General features: G+C 42.5%; 1 protein-coding gene across 8 annotated transcripts in view; it reads left to right on the top strand.

The window, feature by feature from the left end:
* Window positions 1-22,693, top strand: part of LOC147887013 (uncharacterized) — a 63,685-nt gene that overhangs the window by 31,393 nt on the left and 9,599 nt on the right. For all 8 annotated transcript variants that reach the window (XM_087394022.1, XM_087394023.1, XM_087394026.1 and 5 more), the window contains exons 3-4: window positions 4,551-4,601; window positions 20,755-20,812. In XM_087394022.1, the coding sequence (XP_087250148.1) occupies window positions 4,551-4,601; window positions 20,755-20,812 (109 nt within the window). The remainder of the gene's footprint in view (window positions 1-4,550; window positions 4,602-20,754; window positions 20,813-22,693) is intronic.

The raw sequence follows: 22,693 nt of genomic DNA, 5'->3' as shown, positions 1-22,693 counted from the left end.
TGACCTTGACACAATTTGTGAAGTCTACACAGGGTGATATCCAGAAAGAGCTGGGTCAAGGGACAAGTGTGGGCAAGGACTATAAGGACAAGATTGTCTTACAGAAGTTCAAGGGGGAGTCAACCTCACCTAATGAGCTGCATGAATGACTAAGCAAGCTAGAGGACTACTTCAGGTTAAGTCCTAGGGATGATGTTGCCAAGATTCACTTTGAAGTGCTACACCTTGAGGAGTATGCTCACACATGGTAGAGACATTACCTACAAGAAGTTGATAGTGGCCTCAGACCAGCTATGGCTACTTGGGCTATGGTTGCAACCTTTCTTTCCCCTCTGATTGTGGATCAGTAAACAGATTAATTAGACACTACATCAAACAGTTTTGGAAGCTCTCCTTGTTTGTCTAGGGAGTAGATGAGAAGCATAGAACGATCAGATTTATACATGGGCTGTATACAGGCTATGCAGGTGGTAGAACTATATGAGCCTAAATACAACTCTAGAGAGAAGTCAATCGGGATTGGGACATTCCAAAAGTCATCTATTGTGGATCATAAATTAGAGAGAACCCATTGGTGAGCAGAAATTTCATGTGGGTTCCAAGCCATCTCAACCAGCTGATGGAGTTAAGACTGACCTAAGGTCAGGTTACCATCAGATAAGGATTAAGGAGGGTGATGAATACAAGACAGCTTTCAGGACAGAAAGAGGACACTGTGAGTTCAAGGTGATGCCTTTTGGCCTCACAAATGCTCCAGCTACCGATATTCTAGACTTTTATTTCACACCTTGCTAGAGACCAATATGTATGTTTGTTGTGGGATCTGTTCCAGTAGGGAACAGTGAAGAATTATATCAAGCACTTCTGGAAATTATCTCTATTCACTCATGAAAGGGGCAAGATGCTCAAATTTACTCATGGGCTTCATCCTAGCCTAGCTTCTGATGTTTCTGCTCAAGGTCCAGAATTTGAATGAGGCAATGCAACTTGCTGAACATTATGATCCCAAGTATAACTGGCAGGAGGAGGTATTGGTATTGGGCATTTTGGCAACAAACCCTGAAGCAAAGTTAGCCCTCCATTGGACCAAAAACCAGTGGTGTCCTCATCAGTTCCCTCTATTCCCATATTTCCTACTGTGTATGGTAGTACCATGGGACACTATGAATCCTAGTAGGTTGATGATGCTAAGGCCCTGCCTAAGCCACCTAGCAAAGAGGATTTGGGGGACAAGAAAGAGAAGTTTTTAAAGCATCTCTCTCAAGCTCTTATGGAGCAAGGAAGAAGCAGAACCTATGTTACTTTTTTTGGAGAGAAATGGTCCCCTGATCATAGGAGCAAATGCAAAACTAAATCTGGAGCTAAAGTTAGCATGATAATAGAAATTGATGAGGACTCAGCCTCTGATGAAGCTATGACGGAAATGGAATTCCATGATTGTGTGAATGATAGTAAATAGATGATGATGATGTTGCTAAGGATGCGTACTTCTTCCCTTTGATCCAAGTGGTTCAGCAAGTGAGCATTCAGTGAAAAAAGTTACTCCCCAAGTCAAGTGTCAATGTGCCACTCAGCCTCTGATGAAGCTATGACGGAAATGGAATTCCATGATTGTGTGAATGATAGTAAATAGATGATGATGATGTTGCTAAGGGTGCGTACTTCTTCCCTTTGACCCAAGTGGTTCAGCAAGTGAGCATTCAGTGAAAAAAGTTACTCCCCAAGTCAAGTGTCAATGTGCTGGTCAGCAATGGAGTATTGAAGTTGTACATGACTTTCGTCTTGATGACAAATTCCTGATGCATATCCTTGTGTACAGGATGATGAGAGTTATTTCGATGCACATCTGAACTGTACACATATCTACAGATGCTATAATGGGCTGTAAAGGAGCTCAAACTGTGTGTTTGAGAGGATTCATAAGCAATAGACCTGTCCACTTACTAGTTGACATTGGTAGCACTTTTCATCAACTCAAATGTATTACAGTGGAGGTGGGGGATGGGCAGCACTCCCATAGTAAGCAATGTTGCCCAGCCATAGGATTCAACTATCTGAGGAGGACACAATTGCTGGTGATCTAATTGTTCTTGACATGGGCCCTATTGATGTGGTTTTGGGATGTGAGTGGATGAAGGCATTGGGTGAGTTAATAAGATGCTAATAAAGTTTTGTCACGTGGGTAAGCGTATTACATTGACTGGTCTCAATTCTCTTAAGTTAGCTCTCATATTAGCAAGAAGACTGGCCAAGGGCCTCAAAAGTGTCTGTGGTATCTATGCTGTACATCTAGCTGAAACACAAGATGATGGTATTCTGCCTTGGAGCCATATGTGCCCAAGTGCTTGTAAGAATGAGAGAGAGTGGAAAGAATGCTAGGGTTGGCCCTCCCTTCAAAGGGTGGAATGTATAAAAGGCTGAAAGTTCAACTTTAGTTTTCATTGTTGTTTGCACAAGTTTGGAAATAGAGCTCTCTCTTTATCTTCCAAGTGTAGTCTTCTCTTGCTTCCATTGTAGTGCCGTTGTGTTTGCCACTCCATCCCCCTTCATTCCCCTCTTCTCTTCCCCCCTCCTCTTTCTTCTTCCATCTCCCCTCCCCCTTTTCTCTCTCGTGGAAACACAAGGCAACAATCCAAGAGTCTTGAGACACAAGTTGTAGCGAACATCTTTAGTGATTTCACTGTAGTGCATGAGATTACGGCGATTCTAGTGTAGGGCTGTAGGTCTACATATGGGCATGTGCTGGAGCAGATGGAATGAAGTTTTGATGAGTAACTAGAGAATTAGGGCCAAATTGCACTTTCAGTCTGAGGGTGATAGTGGCATGCAAAATTCACAGCTGAAGTAGATGGCACCTTCAAGCCTATATAAAGCTTCACAATTTTAGAAAGTTGACAAAAATATATTTTAGTGTTAGAAGTAGCTAACGTGGAGTTTAAGCTCTTGTGTGTAATTAACTTAACCCTAATCCATAAGCTTGAAACAGCTAGGTTATTGATGGGGTTGACCAGTGTCCATAATTTGCCCAAGCTTACCGCACATGTCCTACAGAAGTGTCGACCCAGTTTCTGCCCTGAGTCTATCCTGGTCTACTGCACCCGCGCCCTCCTTGTGTGGGTCTCACAAGTGGTGCAGCGAAGTCTTCTAATAGAGGACCCCTACTATAGCAGTCTTTGCCAGTTGCTCTATAAGTCTAGAATGACATGCTGGGTGGATGTGATGACACTGCATATCTGACAGCCTTAGAATCACGGGTAGTCTCATGCAGGGATAAGTTGAAACCATCATTTGTTACTCAGTGGCCCGATGGGCCATATGTGACTAGAAAACAGGCACTGACCTACGCCCATGTAGCGTTGCAATGTTATTATCTGCTTCATAGTGCCTTGAAGCTATTACTTTAGCTTGTTTGACAAGAGCAACAGCAAAAAAGCACCATCTCGGGAATGCGGGAGCTTTATGGAATGGTAAGAAATCTTTGTAGCAGCAACAAGATGGGATAGCTCCTCTTCAATTATGGTTGCCATTGGCTCCTTTCTTGTAGAGAGTTTTGCCTATTGTAGCGAGTTCAACTGGGAAAGGTACAAATGCCTTTTTAAGGAGAAAATAACAAAGGGAGATATCTGCAGACGTGCAAATTCTGGCTTCCGAGCCAATGCTCTTTCTTTCTTTCTTTCTATCTCCTTGAGAAAGAAGTATGACTCACAATTTGTGCATGCTTAAAAGCCTTCTCATAACTAAGAAACTGAGCTTCATATTCTGAGACATGGTCACCTCTTTTGTGCCCCCTGGGACCTCGGGTTAAAGTTGGACCTACATTCTATATGCAAGAATCAAAAGCGTGGGAAAGAAGGATCCTACATCCCTGTGAAAGAACAATGACAATCAAAAGTGGCTAAGAAGGGGAAAAAAGGTATGAGCAAGAAGAGAAAAGAAAGAATGGACAGCCTGAGAGGTTGGGAAGGATCAAGAGCTTGAATGTGTCAGGGAAGCCATCAAAATCATGAAGTATCCGTGGAGTCTAGGATGTGAATTGACAAATTCAGATTTGTACCTTGTCTTCGTTTCCAGGATCACAAGGTGCATACTGAATTCTGGAAATTCTGTGTATTGTAAATCCAGGTTAATAAATTAAGCAATTTTGAGTTATATGGGTTGAATGAAGTCCTTAGGTGAAAAGAAGTCAGGTTCAAAAGGATTATCTACCATACATTTACAGCTACAGTAACCTTTGGACCTCCACCAGCCACATAAATATCTTGGGGGCGAGTCTTGCTACTGTGCAATTGTAGCTTTGATTGTTGTGTTTTTATATGCAGTTTATTATTATTCTATTTCACTGCGGTTTGAGTTATTCTAGTCCAACATGTTCCTGACCTTTTCTTCTTCAGCTTTAATCTAAGAAAAGTTTAGCACAGGTTTAAAGAGAATGACTGCATAGAATGCAATCTGTTCATGCTCGGGGGAGAAGTAGAGACAGGAGGAATGATTTAGGATGATAATAATTTTACCCAATATATTCTCTACATGCACTGCACATGCTGTTTCAGGGTTTGGACACTATGAATCCGATTCTGGAACTGGGAGATGGCAGGAAACTGGTACGAATTCCAACATCCACCTGTATACCCGACCAATATTGTACTATTCTTGCTACTTCAAATGCCTAATGTAGAGATGTATGTGTTTGTTAACTTGAACAAAATGTGCTTGATTGTACTATGACGTTTATGCTCATTGAGAATTGTTATACCCATGCTCTTTTGAAGGCACCACCCTTCAACAACAACAACAATCCCCCCGCCCCCCGTCCCCTGTCCCCCCCAATCTCGTCCCAAAAACACACACAAAAGAACACACAGGCTTGTCGTATGCTCCCCACTTGTTTTCTCAATAGTCTCCAAATAGAACATGTGTTGCACTTCACCATGGCAAAATCTCCCCATGGCCTAATAGTAATAGTAGAAACTCAGCATGCTAGTTTGTGTGTGAATGTATGACCTCTCAAGTGGACATATGCTTGTGCATGTGACCAGCACCTGCATTTGGATGCTTGATGATAGTGTTGAGGGGTCATAGCATGAGCCCTTGCTATGTGTAGCACATATTTATTATTTGAAATGTTGTAAGTGGACTTGTGTGAAGACTTTCAGTTGTTTTTATTTATAAAAGACTACATGGTTTCCTCAAGAAAGCCTCAACAATTCAATCATACGTTGGCTGATTGTGGTGAATTTCCTTTGATTATAAACAGGCTCCCAGAAGGTTAGAATTGTGTCTAGGTTGCATGAGGCTGAAAAATTTGATTTTACCTGTCATGAATGAGGTCTGAAAGAAATGCTCTCAGCTAAAGACTGGGAAGTCTTGTGAAGAACACTTAACACATCACAATGGGTGCCAATATGTAAAGTGGATTGGCGGGAAGAGACAACATGGAGCTATAGAGCTGGAGGCACATAGGCCACACGGTGCAGAGGTTGAGTAGAGCATGCACAATGGAGGTCTAGTGATACATAAGCTAACATAGAGAGCTCTTCTGCAATGAACCACCCAGCCATAAGACTCCGAGAGAGCTCTGTATGTGAACCGTATCTCCCGTTCCCTCCTTCCTTCATCCCCTCAGATGAATTTGTCCCTCTCTAGAGCCTTCTCCCATGCCTAGCACTTGCCAAATGGCCTTGTTGCTTGGTGCCGTGTGCCCCACAAGGGATTGTTTCACAAAGCACTCTCATAGGCTCCTTTCGCACCTCCTCATTAATACCTAGGCCTAGGTGTGACCCTTGAACTCTCTTCAGATCTATCTTTCTACTTAACTAGACATTCGTGACATATTTTTTCTTGTCTATCTAAAATTCTTTTGATTCATAGTCACAATGAAACACGTTTCATTGGTAACGAAACGTTTCGAAACGAAACGTGGAGTACCTTTACTTGTACTAACCTAAATCAAAGATATTAATATTTCAGTAAACTTTAGTTAAAAAGTTTGAAATTTAAACTTTGTAATCTAGATTCTAGTCTCTATATTACTAATTTTGAAAGTTCATAGCTCACACTCTAATTTAAATTATCTCTAGTCTTCTGTAAAAACTAGCTAGTAGCAACTTACAGGCTAGAGTACTTCCAAAGTCATTGGGCATTATAGGCATTGTATGAAGGCATTTTGTGATTTTTTAGCTTAGTTTGCATAGTTTCAGCATACTATTTGTATGCAGGGCATAAAATTTGCATTTTGAAAGACCCAAATATACAAACTGGATTTCTGAAACTCCCTCTGTTTTTTTGAAACGTTTCACGTTTCTAAGTATTGAAACGTTTCTTTGAACTATGTTTTGGTTAATGTTGTAAAGTAGCAGGCTCAATGAGTTCCATTTTCCAATGAGATTGTCACCATCTCCTAATTTTCTTTTAAGCCAACTTACATAAAAAACTGGATGTACTCTACATCCCTCTGATAAGGCTAATTTGTAAGCAAGTTCTTAAGTGTTATGAATGGTCCACAATACCTAGGAGACAACTTTGGACATTTACTTGTCGTTTTGGATTTTGAAGATTTGGGCATCCTAAGATAGACTTTCTCATTTGCTTCAAACTCCAACCTTCTACGTTGTGGGTTTGCATAACTTCTTGCCTAAAGCATTTGATTCATATCCTCAAGAAAAGTCTTTGGCTGCTTGAATGTAGTAGGGAGAAAGGCTAACTCACTCTTTGTAGTCACTATACTTGAACTAAGAGGAAATATATACTCGACACACATGTGGAATTGTGAAGCGAGTGTGGGACTTTGAGGGAGGAATATAAAAGAGACCTCCGAAGAGGGAATAAATAGCTGAATATCTGTCTGCCCCTATAGGGCTGAAATACAATAAAAGAATAACAATTATGGAGGGAAGAACCCTCACTGCAAAAGGAAAGAGAGAATACTAATAGATGGGATAACCCTCATTGTAGAGTTGGAATTGAGGACTGCTGTGAGGCAGTCCCTATTGTCTGTACTGGACTGAACCAGTCTAAGAAGTAACTGGACTGCTGTCCCTTTCTTGCTTCTGAACCTGTCCTAGAGAACTGTTGCTTCGCTGAAGACTAAGCTCTGAAGGTGGATGAGAAATGAGGGCCAAGGGACTCCTTTTTAATAGGTCTCCTTAGGCCTAGAACTGACCGACTTGGTCAAGTAAAAATCTTGACTAGATTGCTATTGTTGGCCGACTAGTCCAGTTACTTCTTAGACTGAACCAGTCTAAGAAGTAACTGGACTGCTGTCCCTTTCTTGCTTCTGAACCTGTCCTAGAGAACTGTTGCTTCGCTGAAGACTAAGCTCTGAAGGTGGATGAGAAATGAGGGCCAAGGGACTCCTTTTTAATAGGTCTCCTTAGGCCTAGAACTGACCGACTTGGTCAAGTAAAAATCTTGACTAGATTGCTATTGTTGGCCGACTAGCCAACCTGCCAATCAACCCTGCCATGTGGCTATCATGTGGCATTGATGTGTCATTGACTTGGCGCCTGTATTCGGATGATGGCAGTGATTGCTTGCTGTGTTGGCGAGGCTTGCTGACGCAAGCAAGCATATCCTCCATGACTTGACTAACCCTTTTAGTTTGACTATCACTTTGTGGATAAGTCGTAGTGCTCATATTCAAAGTAATTTCCAACAACATGAACAAAAATGGTTGTTAAATTTGCTATCCAAGTCACTAAAAACACCAAGTAGTAGCCCATACAATCTATAGATATGCTCCACAAATAGCTTTGCTAAATTTGGAGTTTTAATCTCTTAGTTGGTTGGAATAAAGTGAGCCATCTTGGTCAACCGATCTACAATTACCCACATAGAGTCGTGCCCTCTCTGTGTCCTAGGTAATCCAACGATTAAATCCATGGAGGTACTTGTCCATTTGCTAGACGAGATCTCCAAGTGATGTAGGAGACCTCCTACCTTAAGGCGTTCAGCCTTATTGACCTATAATTTTTGGCATTTCAAATTTCAATACATAATCTTGCATCTCCTTGTCCATAAGAATTGTCTTTTCAGAAGCACACACGTTTTCTGTATTCCTGGGTGTATAGCACTCGGACTATCATGATGCTAAAAAAGAATTTGGTGCTTAATGTAATTATTATTCGTGACACATACTCTACCCTTGTAGAGAAAGTCTTCAATACTATATTTTTTCCACTTAAGTCCTTTATCACCAACTTGTGGTGTGCCACCATTTCCATGTGCCAACTCCTCAATTTGTTCGATCCCTCCTCATAATTCCATTGGGCATGGTCTAACTTCTTGCTTTCGAAACCCACTGGTCGACCCAACAGTAAAATTACTGGCGTCTTTTTCAACGACCAATGGTTTATTGGGATCCACTACCTTCAAGATAGGAGATGATACTGTAGCCACTTTTAACTTTTCAAAATTTAAAACTTTTCTTTTGAGGTTTATCCCATATGAAATTAGGATGTAGCCATTTCAATATGGCCCTTACATTTTCAGGATCCATATGAATCCTTTCTTGGGATCTAAGTACTTCACTTCTTTTGCAAAAAAATTAACATTTGGATTCTTTAGCAAAAAGAGAGTTATGTTAAAGAAACTTGAATACTTTTTTCAAATGTTCCATATTCTTTTTTCTTGTTTTATTATAGATAAGGATATCTTCTAAGAATACTACAACAAGTTTCCTAAATATGGTCTCAAAACACTATTTATAAGTGTCATAAAAAGTTGTTGGAGCATTTGTTAAATGAAGTTGCATTACTCTAAATTGATAATGCTAGTATCTAGTATGAAATGATGACTAAGGGACATCCTCTTCTCTAATTCAAACTTGGTGATATCCTGATCTTAAGTCAATTTTAGTAAACTATTTTGCCCCTTGTAATTGATCAAAGAGCTTATCACTGCGAGGCATAGGATACTAATTTGATATTGTGATTATTTAAAGCTTGGTAATCTATGCATAAATGCATACTACCATCGTTTTTCTTGACCAGTAAAATGGTGAAGACTAAGGTGGGCTACTTGGCTGAATTTTTTTGTTCCGAAGATATTCAGTTAATTGTCTTTCGACCTCAAGTCATTTTATTTGGCTAAGTCTATATAGTGGTTTACAAACAAGGGTAGATCCAGGAATTATATCTATCTTATGATCTACTTCTCTCTCAGGGGACAAACCATTAGGCAAATCAGATGGAAAAACATATTTAAATTCAACCATTAAATCATTGAAAGAAGAATTATACTTTTTATAAATATCATGAGAAAATTTACTATTTTCATATGCAGAAGAAATAAAATCACTAACAAAAGCTCACAGAGATATACCTCGCATTCTTGTTGGTGTAGAAGTCGTTCCAACTCCATCGAACAAATAAGGGGAGAATGGGTACATCATGTTCTCCTTGCAATTGGAAGACTCTACCATCTTTAAAAAAAATGATAGAGTTAATTGAATAGCTCCGCTGCTGCAAGCTATGCCCAAGACTATATACCCATTCTCAATCTAGAATAGCATTTGTTCTGTTGAGGTGCATAATTTGGAATTTCAAGGCATCCTAATGGCCTTGAATATCCACCTCTACACCATGTATGATGTCCTAAATCTTTTTGTTACTCTCAGGCAAATTCAGTTTCTTACCTAACGAGTAGGTTAAGAAATTATGTGAGTACTATCATTTATCATAATTCTTATATTTTGCCTCTTAAATTTTCCATGAAATCATGAGGAGAAAAAGTGAGCTACCACAATTCCAATGATAGGCAACACATGTGGGTGCTATCCTCGTGATTGATCAATCTCTATCTCATGTACTTTTCAATACTTTTAAGCGGTAATATTTGCAATGCGTGTACTTGTTTTTATATAGGTTTATTTGGGTCCTGGCTCTCGTGTGTTTATTTCTAGGGTAGTTTCAAGCATCATGATCTTTGCCTAAATATTTAAAGCAAAGATTTGTCGGCTTGGCCTTCTCATAATCCTCTTTGTTCAGAAGAGGATTTCTTTGTGTTTGAGGTTTCTTGGGTGGTGCCTGAGAAACCTCCTTCTTAAATTGCCCCTTTCTTTTTAGATTGGGGAATTTGTTCCACCTAGGAACAAAACCAGTTTGTTTCGAAGTTCCAACTCTAGATTTCCCTTTAGTATCATCATATATCTGGGCATACGTGATGGCTTCCTCAAAGTTTTGGGATAATTTCTTTTCACCTCAACCTTGTAGGTGTCCTTTAAACCCCTCACAAAATCTCTTCTCTTCTGGAATTCATTGATTCCTTTTAACTTAAGGATTGTCTGCCTATAATTTGCTATGTATTGGAATCAAGTGTTTTTTTCCACAGTGCAATTAACCCACGCTTCCCATGTTCTTTCAAACTCATTTTTTAATTAGGAAAGCTTGCTCAAACTCAGCCCAATACTTTGAAATCCTATCAATTTCCCTGAGGCTCATCCACCATTTATACGCTTTGTTTCCTAGGGAGACTGGCTTCCAAGACTTGTTTTAAGGAGAGGTATTTCTAAGCTGATGGAAGTCTCACCACTTTCGCAAGAACATTTTTATGGCATCTTTGTTTCTTTCTTTTTCTTCCTCATTATATATTGGTGGCTTTTTAAGTCCTTAAGAATATTCAAGGTTTCTTTAGGACGAGAGGTAGTTGCCTCAATTCGACTCGGAGAAGTGGGTGATTTTACAATAGGACTTACCAATTGCGAATGGGATCACTTAGAGATGACTGCATTTAGAGTTTTTAATGAGCTATTAATAGACTCTCACTGTGTTTCTATATTTTATGTTCGGGTTTCTAAGTTTTATAAAATCCGAGTACAGAATTTTGTAAGCACCTTAATCCACATCCTCCAAATCCATAGTCCTCATGTGTTTCCTCTTCCACAATGGCCTTCCCTTTTCTCGCCCTTTCCTTACTCTCACTAATCATTTTTCTCTCTCTGGACTCGTCATTATAAAATGTGAATTTTTCAGAAAGGATAAAGCATAAAGCTTTATTGAAGAGATAAAAATGCGATGCGTACTTCCCTGTTATAGGTTTGAGGTCTTGGAATTTGAATTCAAAGTGAATTTGAATTCAAAGTTGACACACTCTTTGCTTCAAAGTTGACATGTTCTTTGCTTTCAATCCCGCTTGAGTCTCCTTGATTCCGACTTGATCTTTTTCCTTGAATTTGGTGAGACAAATGGTTAGATGTGTTAGATGCGTTGAACCTTAGAGAGAGGGAAGGATGGGTACAGAAATCCTTGAAGAGGGGTAGAAAAGAAAAGATTTCGTGGCTTTTTTTCTCTAAGATTCCTAACCTTATGATGATGTGGCCTTTGTGCCTTGCGAATCCATCAATACGTTGAACTACTATTTGGTAGAAGCTCATAGTTTCCAAAATAGAGAACTTAAGCAATTCGCAGAGGGAAACAAATGGAAATTTATCACAGTGCCTTGCTTCTGAGCTACATTCCACGCAAATAGACCCTTGCACGTGTTTGAGAAACCTTAAATGGTCTTGTAAAATTTGAGGCATAATTTTTTCGGTTGTTTAGACTATAATTTAACAAAACAGTTTTACAAAACAGCCACTGTCTCTCTACAACAACAAAGCATGTTAAGGTTATTTCTTATTGCTTTCACAAGACATGTTAAGTGAGATTAGTTTATAGGTAGAGCTGCCATGATCTTTTGTTGCTACGCTCTTGGACGCTTTCTGTTCCCGTGCTGTGTGCTGTAAAGGATTGGCTGCTGAAAGAACCTCTTGATTGACTAATCACAAGGAAGATCCAATCAATTTGAATTTAGTTTGAAGCATAGGACACAAAGCTACTCACCCCCCCTCTCGGAGTGCGTGGATTTAGAGCTTTTCGGTCGCCCTTTGTATTGGAGATAGGGAATAGCAGCCCTCTACCATCCTCAGGATATGGCCACGCCATCGTATCTACATGTACGGCTAGGATTCTAGGAAGCGAAATGGCTAGAGCATGGGAAAATAACGATCCCGCCAGAGTTTTGGGGGATTTTCCCGAGGCTTTGGGATCTTTTGTAAACCCCATGTTCAGTGTCATATCGCAAATATTAGTCGTATGGTGGATATTAAGGGAAGTAGAAGCTTTCATCGAAGGGTGGAAATTCAATGGGTTAGGAATGAGCCAGGGGAATATACAAACCTTTGTCGCGTTGCGAGCCTTCTTTCAATGTGCAGCCATCTCAATTCTTTGCATGACGGGATACGCAGCCAACTGGGGTGCTTCCTCCCACAAACCGACTAGCTTTGATACCAGTGATACGCAAGCTAACATAGAGGGCTCTTTAGCAATGAGCAACCCAATTGTAAGACTCCGAGAGAGCTCAACTTTCATGTATGTGAACCATATCTCTTGTCCTTCTTTCCTTCATCCCTTTAGATGAATCTTCTCTCTCTAGAGCCTTCCCCATGCCGAACAATTCCCGAATGGCTTCCTTGCTTGGTGCCATGTGTCCCACAAGGACCTTTTTATAAAGCCCTCTTATAGGCTCTTTTTGCAGTGACCCTAGACCCAAGCCTAATGTATGTGTTGTGGAGTCCTCTGGTTTTCTGCCTCACCATAACCAAGCCTTAGGCTTTCACGATGATGGCTGACGTTGCATCCAACCTATCTCAACTCTACTCAGAAAAGACGGTTAGAGTAGAGGTGTGTCACGGGGACGTGAGTTTTCTGGACCTGTGAATACCTTTTACCTCTCATTGATTAGAATTGTAAAAGAACTAATCTAGTGTACTAATTCCATGGGCCTAGGCAAGAGCTGAAGGGCAAAAGAGGGTAAAAAATCCCATTGCTAAAAATAGCTCCGTGGGCCATGTTTGGCCAGCTAGCTTGAGAAGCAAGCAGAAAAGTCAAAATTCTCGATGGACGCAGGTTTCTGGACCATAGGAAGGAAGAGAGAGGCTAGTCACAGGATGGAAAAGTGTTGAAAATGGGGAGAGGGTGAGAGACACATGATTGGAGACAAAAGCTGAGGCACGAACTGATGTTGATAGATAGATAGATAGTGTATCACAGCAAGTACATTGCCTCTTTTATAGGCTGGGCAAGCCTTATCTTCTCACACTGATACCTCATAGATGAGGTCACACACAAGAGAATCTAGATCCTATAATCTAGGGGAGGAATCACACGTACCACATGAGGTGGCACAAGTGGCCTCAAGATTCTTCACACTCACACAATTGTAGGACACTCCTAGGACTCTAGGACCAATAGGACCACACACACTAGGACTCCGATTCCAACAAACCCCCCTTCTGAGCTAGGGTGAAAAACTATGACATCATCCAGACTGTGCATCCCAGGCAATCTCAGAGGCTAACAGCTGAGCATAATTCAGAGGTTGAACCAAGTACTCTCATAGCTTAGGTGTCAACGTGATCAGAGACTTAAATCTGAGCATGGATGCATGACCAACTCATAGGTCTAGGGAGTACACCAACATCCTGGAACTCGGCCAGCAGGCCTGATAAAGGAAAGACATAACAACCCCCCTGTCTCCTAACTAGGTACATGGAAATAAGTGGAGCCTTTTATAGGACAAGGCACACAAAAATGACAAATTATTACATCATTTTAGGGGGACTACCCAAGGCAGAGTACCTAACACACATGACTCTAGAAAGCCCACTCTTCATCTATCACCTCATGGAGGGATAGACCAGAAATAGCAGCAGTGCATGCTTGTTCCTCAGGTCCAGAAGGTGTAGCTTCATCGTCTTCGTCCTCGCTTTGCTCCGCAACCAGATTGGCATGTTCTTTGGCTTGTACCTTTGCCATTTTCTTGAAGCAACGATCCTCTGGATGGCCAAGTTTCTGACAGTAATTACATTTAAGAGGTTTTCCTTTCTTCGTGGGCTTATTCTTGAGAAAGAATGCTTTGCCAGATTCGAAGGAAGATTCTTCTTTCTCTGTAAGCCTACGGTCCTCATCAATGAGATGAGCTACCATATCCTTAAAGCTCATATTGCGGCTGACTCTTAGGACAGCAAGGATCTCATTGTACTTGGAAATGTCTTCAATACTTGTGAGAAGTACAGCAACTTGATCATCATCTTCAACAATGGCTCGGATGGCAGATAATTGTTGGAGAATTCACCCAAGATTGCTCAAGTGTTCATTGAGCGTTTCAGTTTCCTTCATCTTGAGCTTGAAGAGTTTTTGTTTGAGAAATGCTTTGGAATTATTGATCTTATTTCCAAACAAATTCTCTAATTTTTTCCAAACGTCATTTGCTGTCTTATCAAAATCCACATGGTGGATAATGTTGTCAGCTAAAGCTAGGCCAATGATAGCCATTGCTTTATCATTTTGGTTCTCCCACCAACTGATTCTAGCATCATCACCTTGGGGTTTTGGCTCCTTGCCATTGGTGATATTCCATATGCCTTCTCGCATAAGAAGAAGCCGGAGTTTTGTCCGCCAAGTTGGGAAATTGCTCCCTCAGAATTTCTCGATGAACGAGGAGTTTTTTATGCTATCCATTGGTGGGAAGGTCTTAGCTGTTATTACAGCCAGTGTCTAAATCCCTTACAATGTTTACTCAGATTTCAAAAAAGGCCCAAATTTTACATGGTAGAAGCTTCAATTATGCCAAAGGAAGACACAGGATAGAAAAGCCCTAAATTTTTGGGTTAGGGTTGCTGCAAAATTAGGGTTTGCAGAAAATTGGGGCTTTTCTAAATTTCTGACAGAAGAGTTCTCGTTCAACGGTTGGGAATCCTCACATCATGAAAACACCCAAAAAATTCGAGAAGTTGAGCATAAATTGTAAAGGGGCGAAAAATAGGGTTTTGGGCAGGAAATCGGTCACGAACAGGGCCTGTGGCAGTCAAAATGATGACTGAATTGCTGCAGCGTCTGATCCGTTCCGACTGAGGGAATTACGAAAGGGGAGCTGCAACGTGGGCAGAGAGGTGCAGCGTAGAGCAGCAGTTGCATGGGCAGGAGCTGTAGCGTAGGCAAGAGCTGGAGTAGCAGCGTGGGCAGCTTCGGGTCAGTAAGAGTTGCGTTGACGTGCGAGTTGATGGCCACGGCCCTCAGATCCTCAGTTGCCAGTACATGCGAGACGCCGCCAAATCATCGACGGATTTTGACACCTTCGTAGGAGCTATCGCAAGTCTAGGTATGTGGGCAGTAGGAGAAGTTGCGTGGGCAACTAGAAGCAGCGTGGGTGTTGGGTGTACGGGACTCAGCAAGCTGGAGCAGGTAGAAGATCCGCAGGATGACGGGCAGAATGGCGTAGCATCAGGGAAGATAGCGGAGAGGCGGCAGCAGCAATGGGCAAGGCGTGAGTAGATTGCGAGGGAGGCTGACTGCTTCAATCTGTTGCTGGTCGGCAGCTTCTCCAGATCTGGTGGTGCATGCAGCGTAAGTAGAGGCAGCAGAAGAGTGGCGCAGGTGTGGCAGCGAAGGATGGGCAGAACGCTTCCTCCATGACGAGTGCTTCCCCTTTGCTTTCGCTCCCCTTCATACGCAGCTATGGAAGGTAGGTGTGCAGCTCTACGTTGATGAAGCTCATCACCTCAAGGGAGGCTAAGGAGAAGAGGAAATCACGAGTAGCCACAAGAGGAGCTCATGAGGAGAGGAATGCCATCAGGCAGGAGCTTCAAGGTGGCTCTGATACCAACTGTTGAAAATGGGGAGAGGGTGAGAGACACATGATTGGAGACAAAAGCTGAGGCACGAGCTGATGTTGATAGATAGATAGATAGTGTATCACAGCAAGTACATTGCCTCTTTTATAGGTTGGGCAAGCCTTATCTTCCCACACTGATACCTCATAGATGAGGACACACACGAGAATCTAGATCCTATAATCTAGGGGAGGAATCACACCTACCACATGAGGTGGCACAAGTGGCGTCAAGACTCTTCACACTCACACAACTGTAGGACACTCCTAGGACTCTAGGACCACTAGGACCACACACACTAGGACTCCGATTCCAACAAAAAGTGCCCTAGGGCTGTTCTAACAATCGCCTTGCTGATTTTTGACGACCAAAGCAGTCTGTGGGCTGTTTGGGAGCTACCAGGGCTGCCACAAGCTCCAAAACGAAATCGCCTACAACCAGGGAGCCTCCAGAATGGCTAGGAGCCTCCTAAACTTGAATCGCCATCAACCAAGGAGCTGTCAGGGCTGCTAGAAGCTGCAACAGCAATTTGCCTTTTACCGGGAGCCTCCAGAATTGAATCACCATCGACTAGGGAACTGTGAGGTGTATTCGCCATCAACCACGGAGTTGCCAGGTAAATTCGCCTTCAACCAGGAAGCTGCCAGGTGAATTCGCCTTCAATCAGGAGCAGTCAGATTGACTCACATGCCTACCAGGAACCTCCAGATTATTGGGTCTGGTGTTGCGTGCCAAGACAGCATAGAGTTGCTTCCAGAATTCTCAATCTGACAGTATGCATGGAGAGTAGTTTTCTTTTCTTTGTCAGCTAGAGTATTCCCAGGAGGGCAGGAGAGGTTTGGTACTAGTGACAGCCTGTGAGAGCTGTGTGGCTGAGAGGACCGCTTGTGTGCAAACCTTGTGTCTGAGAGATTGATGCTTGGACAGCGAGGAAGAGGGTGATATTGTCTTGTAGGTGTTGTTGGAACTGTTGGCCATGGATTATGAACTGGATTTGGATGCCTTTGAGCCAGGAAACGAGCAGGTTGCTTGTGCCATTCAGTTGGGCTGTGTTTGGACAGGTATGAGGCCATTTAGCCTTGCTGTAATTTTGCCTTTTGAATAAAGAAATAAAGAAATACCGAAAGGGGCGCCAAGGTTTGGGTCCATTTGGGTGTCTAGTTCTGAGCAGGAGCAATCTAGCTTCCCATTGTGGGTTTCTGTGTTCTTTTGGTGTTGCTGAAATTATTCTAAGTGGCTGAAGTACTGGTACTTGCTGGTTAATATTTGTTTTTTACCGCCCTTTGGTTTACCTGAAGGCTGGTTTCAAGGTGTCAAAGCACAAGGCATAATCCAAATGCATGTCACAGGTAAAATCATCAAATTGAACCTCATGAAGCATGTACCATCGATCCAAGCGTGACCAATATTGAGTGAATGCATTATGATGGAAAGTATATCCAACATTGTCAGGCTTAAGATGCTGCCATAAGTCACAAGCCGGCAAGGTATTAACCATGAATGCCTAGGCATTCCCTTTCTCTTCCTATCATATGTGAACGATGCGTTATGCTATCCTCATTGACAGGGGAATTATTGAAATCTCTGCATATAAAAGCATGACCCTCCAAGGATATTCAGCCAAATGATGCCAGCCTGAATTGTAGATGTAGAAGATCCAAGCAAATTCATAAGTTTCTGCATTGATTATGCATTTGACAATAAGATAACCACCATGCGGGTCATTATAAACCAATTGCGGCAGCTGTAAATCATTATGAACTAGCATGGCAACCCTTGAAAAAGAAGTTCGGCTAGCATAAAAGCTGCGAAATTCTGCAAATAAACCTTCATGCACCGTGAAGCAATGCTGATCGTGTTCTTGCATACAAACAACATGCAGCCTATGAGCAGTAATATAATCCTAAAGCAGCCTCGATAGATTTATATTGTTGAGGCCCTGAACATTATATGTAATGCATTTGAGCGGTATGTATACATTTACAAACCATTAGGTGTGACTTAACATCAAACTATTCTTGCATGGCCACACCAAATTATGGCGGACCAGCATATTCCTGATATGCATTCCCTGGGTCATCCTCCGAAATAGGACCTGGAGGAGGAGGATAAGCAAGATTAACATAAGGCACATCTGTCATCAAAGGTGAACACAATGAATCTACACAACCACTGCATACCAAAGTTTACCAACCCCAAATCCATCTACTACCACATTCTCTTTAGAGGATGATGCATTCTTCATCCAATTCCCATTGGCCATTTCCTTGGCTTGAAAACTTTTTTGGCAAATTGGCAATCTGATGAAGAGGGCTTCTCTCTAGTTGATGTTTTATCAGACGCCTTGGAAAGTGTGGCCTGCATTTTGACTTTGCCCTTATCTGTTGCAACGGGCAAAGAAGCATTTCCCGCACCTCTAGCATGTTGTGCAGTTGCAGGCTTTGCCAAAGAAGCATTATTTGGGCATGTAGCCACCCCGGGGGGGTTTTCAGTAACACCTGTGGAGATTTAGACTACATATGCCAAATTTAAAACAAGAGCCTGCAAATTCCCCCCATTTCAACGTAAAGAAAACTGTTGGGATGGCGTGCCTACCATATCAACTTGCAAAGCCACATGTGGAGGAGTGGGCCTGTCAGTGTCCCACAAAACACAAAAGCGATTTACATTGCCAAGAGCACGCCGGGGACAAACCACTTTCCCCAGAGCTTATGCCAAGTAAGGCAATGCCGTCTTGCAATATAATGGCAGATCAACCACCCCAACCCATACTCGGCATCTATGACCGGTAAGACGTTGATAATCCTTCATAGGCATCCAAGAATACACACCAAGTGATTGCCACAAAAGAGTGGAGATTTAAGCAAAAGCTATTTTGCTTATATTGGGCATTCGTAAAAATAACTTCATAAAGCCTGTATCTGCTTTGTAGCAACCCTCAACAAAGCAACCCTTGAGCAGGGATTTTAACCATTGCGCCACATCCCTTAGATTAGGCATACAACTTGGAAAAAACAAAACCACTGCTCTTTGAGCCAAGCTCATAACCGGTGCAAACAAAACCGGTCCCGGAATAGAGACCTGAAACTTTGTGACAGGCTCATCGCCCAAGCTTGATGTATTTCTGAAAATCCTTCTTGTAATATATCCAGGAATGGTTGCAGCTCCGGCTTTGTGCATAACTGGGAATTCTTCAACCACTTGCTGATGCTTCGGTTCATTTCTGTTATGTTTGTTGAGACTACATTTGAAAAGTCTGAAAGAAAGAGAAAAAACAGAGGCAAACAGGGCAGGATAGTGAGCACACAGAAGAGGGGAGACATGGACAGGAAAGGAGCAAGGTAGAGGCGAGGTTATTCGAGGGTTATAAGCGGGGAAGGAAGGCTGAACAGGGCTGGACAGAAACCAGAAAAGTAGAGGGGGTGAAAGCCGGAAAAGAGGGCTATGAACAGATGAAGGCAAAGAGCAAGGCAAAGGCTATGAACTGCAAAGCAAACCGGCAGTAGGAGATGGTGAGTTTAAAACCTATTGGCAGAGTGATGAAAGGCCACATTGGGAACAGCAACAGCTCATTAACTGGGGCGACTAAAGAGGAAGACGAGGGCAGAAGACAGTCGTGAAGAAAGTAGCACATCCAGGGGATCTACACGCAGCCTGAGAAGGCCTCAGGGTGAGGTGCACAGCAGCCGTGAGGTGTAGTAGCAGGGCCAAGAGCAGCTGCGAAAGGTAGGAGGACCTTGGCGGGGGGTTGGAACTTGGAAGGGCTGAAAGCCCCACTGGGGGGACAGCTGGTAGGAGGACCTTGGCGGGGGGTTGGAACTTGGAAGGGCTGAAAGCCCCACTGGGGGGACAGCTGGCTAGCTGACTTGCACACAGGAGGATGAAGAGGAGCACTAACCTGCTCTCTCTCTCTCTCTCTCTCTCTCTCGCTCGCTCGCTTGTTCGCTCTCCTACACACACACACACACACACACACACATATTTTTTTGGGGGTGAAATCTAGGTATGTTTATATTACAAAGGGCAGTCCCCAAAGTGGAGACATGCAGTTACAATATTAGAAGGTTTCATTGTGAGACAAGTAAACAGAGTAATCTATCTTACGAACAAATGTTTGCCTGATCGAAATCCAAAAATAGTGAAGCATTCAAAGACTCTGTGGTTTCTGTCTTTCCACAAAGTTTAGAGTCCTCGATACCGGACCCATGTGGAAAAAAGATCAAAGTCGTGCCCCCGTAGGTGAATGTCAAGGAGCCAAAAAAGCTTGCCAAAGCAAGCAGTAGGAAACTAGAATTGGAGACGTTGTTGGAGAAAGATCAGAAAGTCAGGAGAGACAAGGCAATGCCCGAAAAGATGAAGCAAGGATTCCGTCAGAGCGAAACATCTGTGACATATAGCAGGAGCAATATGCTTACGTGCCAAGAGTTGGCCAAGGCCAAAGGGAATAATGCCAAGCATCACTCGCCATAGAAAAACCTGCTGACGAAGTAGGACCAAGGCTGCTGCAATCTTTTACAACACCATTAGGCATTATGATTCATAGACTGAAGCTGATTTCTCTATGAGATATCCAAGGAGGCGCATCAAAACCCTGTATATACTTATATATATAAATATATATTCTACGTGTGTGTGTGTGTGTAATGAAAATGATTTCAAATTCAAGTTGTTTAGGTACTCCCTTACTCCTCAATCCGATATCTTTAGGAATTTGTTGTAATACTTCGATCTCATGGTTTTAGTTGATAAAACTAATGTTGTTTTGTGATGAGGCATATGGACTATCACATCTACTGAACAATGAATGCATTAAGAAAGTCTTTGTGCTGGATGGTAGTACAACTTTTTTCCAAATTTTTTGAGTAAAAATTGACTGTGTGTGTGCGCAATAGATATCTGAATGTGTACATTCTCAGGCATGCACACTTCTCACATTAACCCTGCCACAACTTAAAAGATATGTGGAGCTTGACTTTCTGGAAGTGCTTGCAACTCTCAAGTACTTTGAAGAGTTTGAATTATTTGAGTTTCTTTGCGAGGAGCACCTAATAGAATGCTATGACATTGTTCGACGTTTCATGATTTTGCATCTTTTATTTTTGTTGTAGATTGGACACTATGAGGACATGATTGGTACTTCCCTAATGTTCGCAGAGCAGGAGGAAGGTGAGATGCTGTAGAACAAACTTTTATTGTGAATATAGACTTCAGTGAGCTTTCAGGATCTCGTGTGCATGTGTGGTAAAACATGTTTTGTTCATGAATATGGCTTGTCTTTCAACTCTTCTATGTGGACATGCTACATTATGGGGATTGCATTTTGTTTTTTAACTTGAGGTTAGGAACAAGAGTTTACGACAAATTCTTTTTAATAAAGAGCATGCTGAATCAGAGATTTTCAAATGAGACATGGCAGCTTGGAATAGACAATTTGTAATTGCAATTTCTGGCTTTATTTCTGCTATCCTTCAATTCCTCTATTATGTATGGTCTGAGGTGGAATTCACAAGTGGCCTGAAATACAAGTGCTCAAAAGTGTATCTCATAATTTATCTTCTATTCTATCCCTAGGATGGACGGCCTCATAGTTTTTATGCCAAATACTTCACCCATGCAACTTGTTGCTTGCAGAACAAATACTTCACTTTGGGTGGGGTTGCTACTCAAAAAATGATTGATCTAATGAAATCCTTTCACTTGTGATGCTTCTTTCATCCAATATCACAAGAATAGAGAACATTGAAGGAAGAAGCTTAATCTCATATGTAACAGATGACTTTGAAGAGTAACCATCATATGCAAGCATTTTGAAAAATTAATTCAATGATTGTGGCAATAGAATATGCATTATGTAGAATGAGCTGAAAGTGAAGTGTGTGCAAATACGTTGAAATGGATACTTTTTTTTTTTGCGCAAAAAGTAGTGCTAGTTATATTGCTTGAAAACGAGAGTACAAGAAAGCCTAAAGGCCAGCGGGCTGTAATCACAAAACGGATACAGCCCGTGGTAACAAAATAATTACAAGCCTCTCAGGGCATAATCATCTGAGTGTGGACAAACAGCCACGGTGGGGGGGAGTAATGCCACTGAAGACTCTGAGCAGAGTGCTGGAAGAACAGCTCTTGATGGTCCCAGTCGCGAAGGAAGCGCTGTTGCTTCTCCTTCCCTGCCCGGGTCTCCCCCTGAATCTGATCCCACTGACCCTTGAGCATGTGAATGATCGTGCTCCAGATATCCGCAAGGGTCTTGGTAGCAGAAGAAGCTTGATCTCCTAAGGTCTGCGTGCATCTGGAAGTCCAGATATGCTAGCCTGCAATACTCCCTATGATCTCCCAGACTGGGTGCCGAGTCATCGCTCCTACATCTGTCTCTGTCAGATGCCAAGGGAAGCTGTCCATGTATGCCCAGGTGGCCTGCGTGATGAAGAAAACTGGATCCTGCCGAGAGAACTCATAAGCCAAGTGATGTCCCATCTCGATGCTGCACCAGCAAACGGCTCCCCAAGTGACCGGTCCTGGGTGCAGCCCTTGCTAAGATCCCCATGACTCCCTTCCACACTGTTTGAGCATGCGAGCAGCTCCAAAGGCAGTGCTTCAGGGACTCCTCCTGAAAACACATCTGGCAGTGCCCCTCCTGCCCCATCTGCCTCAGCCATCTTCCAACTGGTAGCCCCTTATGGACCACCATCCAAAGAAAGTAGGAGATCTTCCTTGGCCGCCAACTTGCCCAAAGAGTCTTCCAGAATGTACGAAGAAAAACTAGAGATATCCCTTGGGCATACCAACTATGTGCTTGGGTGGGTAGCCTGCGTTGGAGAGCCCCAAAAGCACGCCTACCAGTACGTGCGCCATATGAGAAGAAGGGGGTAGGGTTCTCTGAGGTCTCCAGTGGTGGCCAGCGCCACTCCCCTGGGTCCCACTCCACCTCTGTCAAGGAGCGGCCCTCTCAAATCTAGAGTCTCTAGTCGTGGTCCTGAACAATCAGGGGGTCTATATGCCACGTTTTCCTTTGCAGCCCTATGATGCGAAGGCGCTGCCAGGGAAGCT

Source organism: Dipteris shenzhenensis, chromosome 23 (assembly GCF_047967505.1).
Source record: "Dipteris shenzhenensis isolate YYH24624 ecotype China chromosome 23, Dip_SZ_1.0, whole genome shotgun sequence".
Classification (NCBI taxonomy): Eukaryota; Viridiplantae; Streptophyta; class Polypodiopsida; order Gleicheniales; family Dipteridaceae; genus Dipteris; species Dipteris shenzhenensis.
The sequence above is the reverse complement of the archived record's forward strand: the minus strand, read 5'-3'. Positions and strand labels throughout refer to the sequence as shown.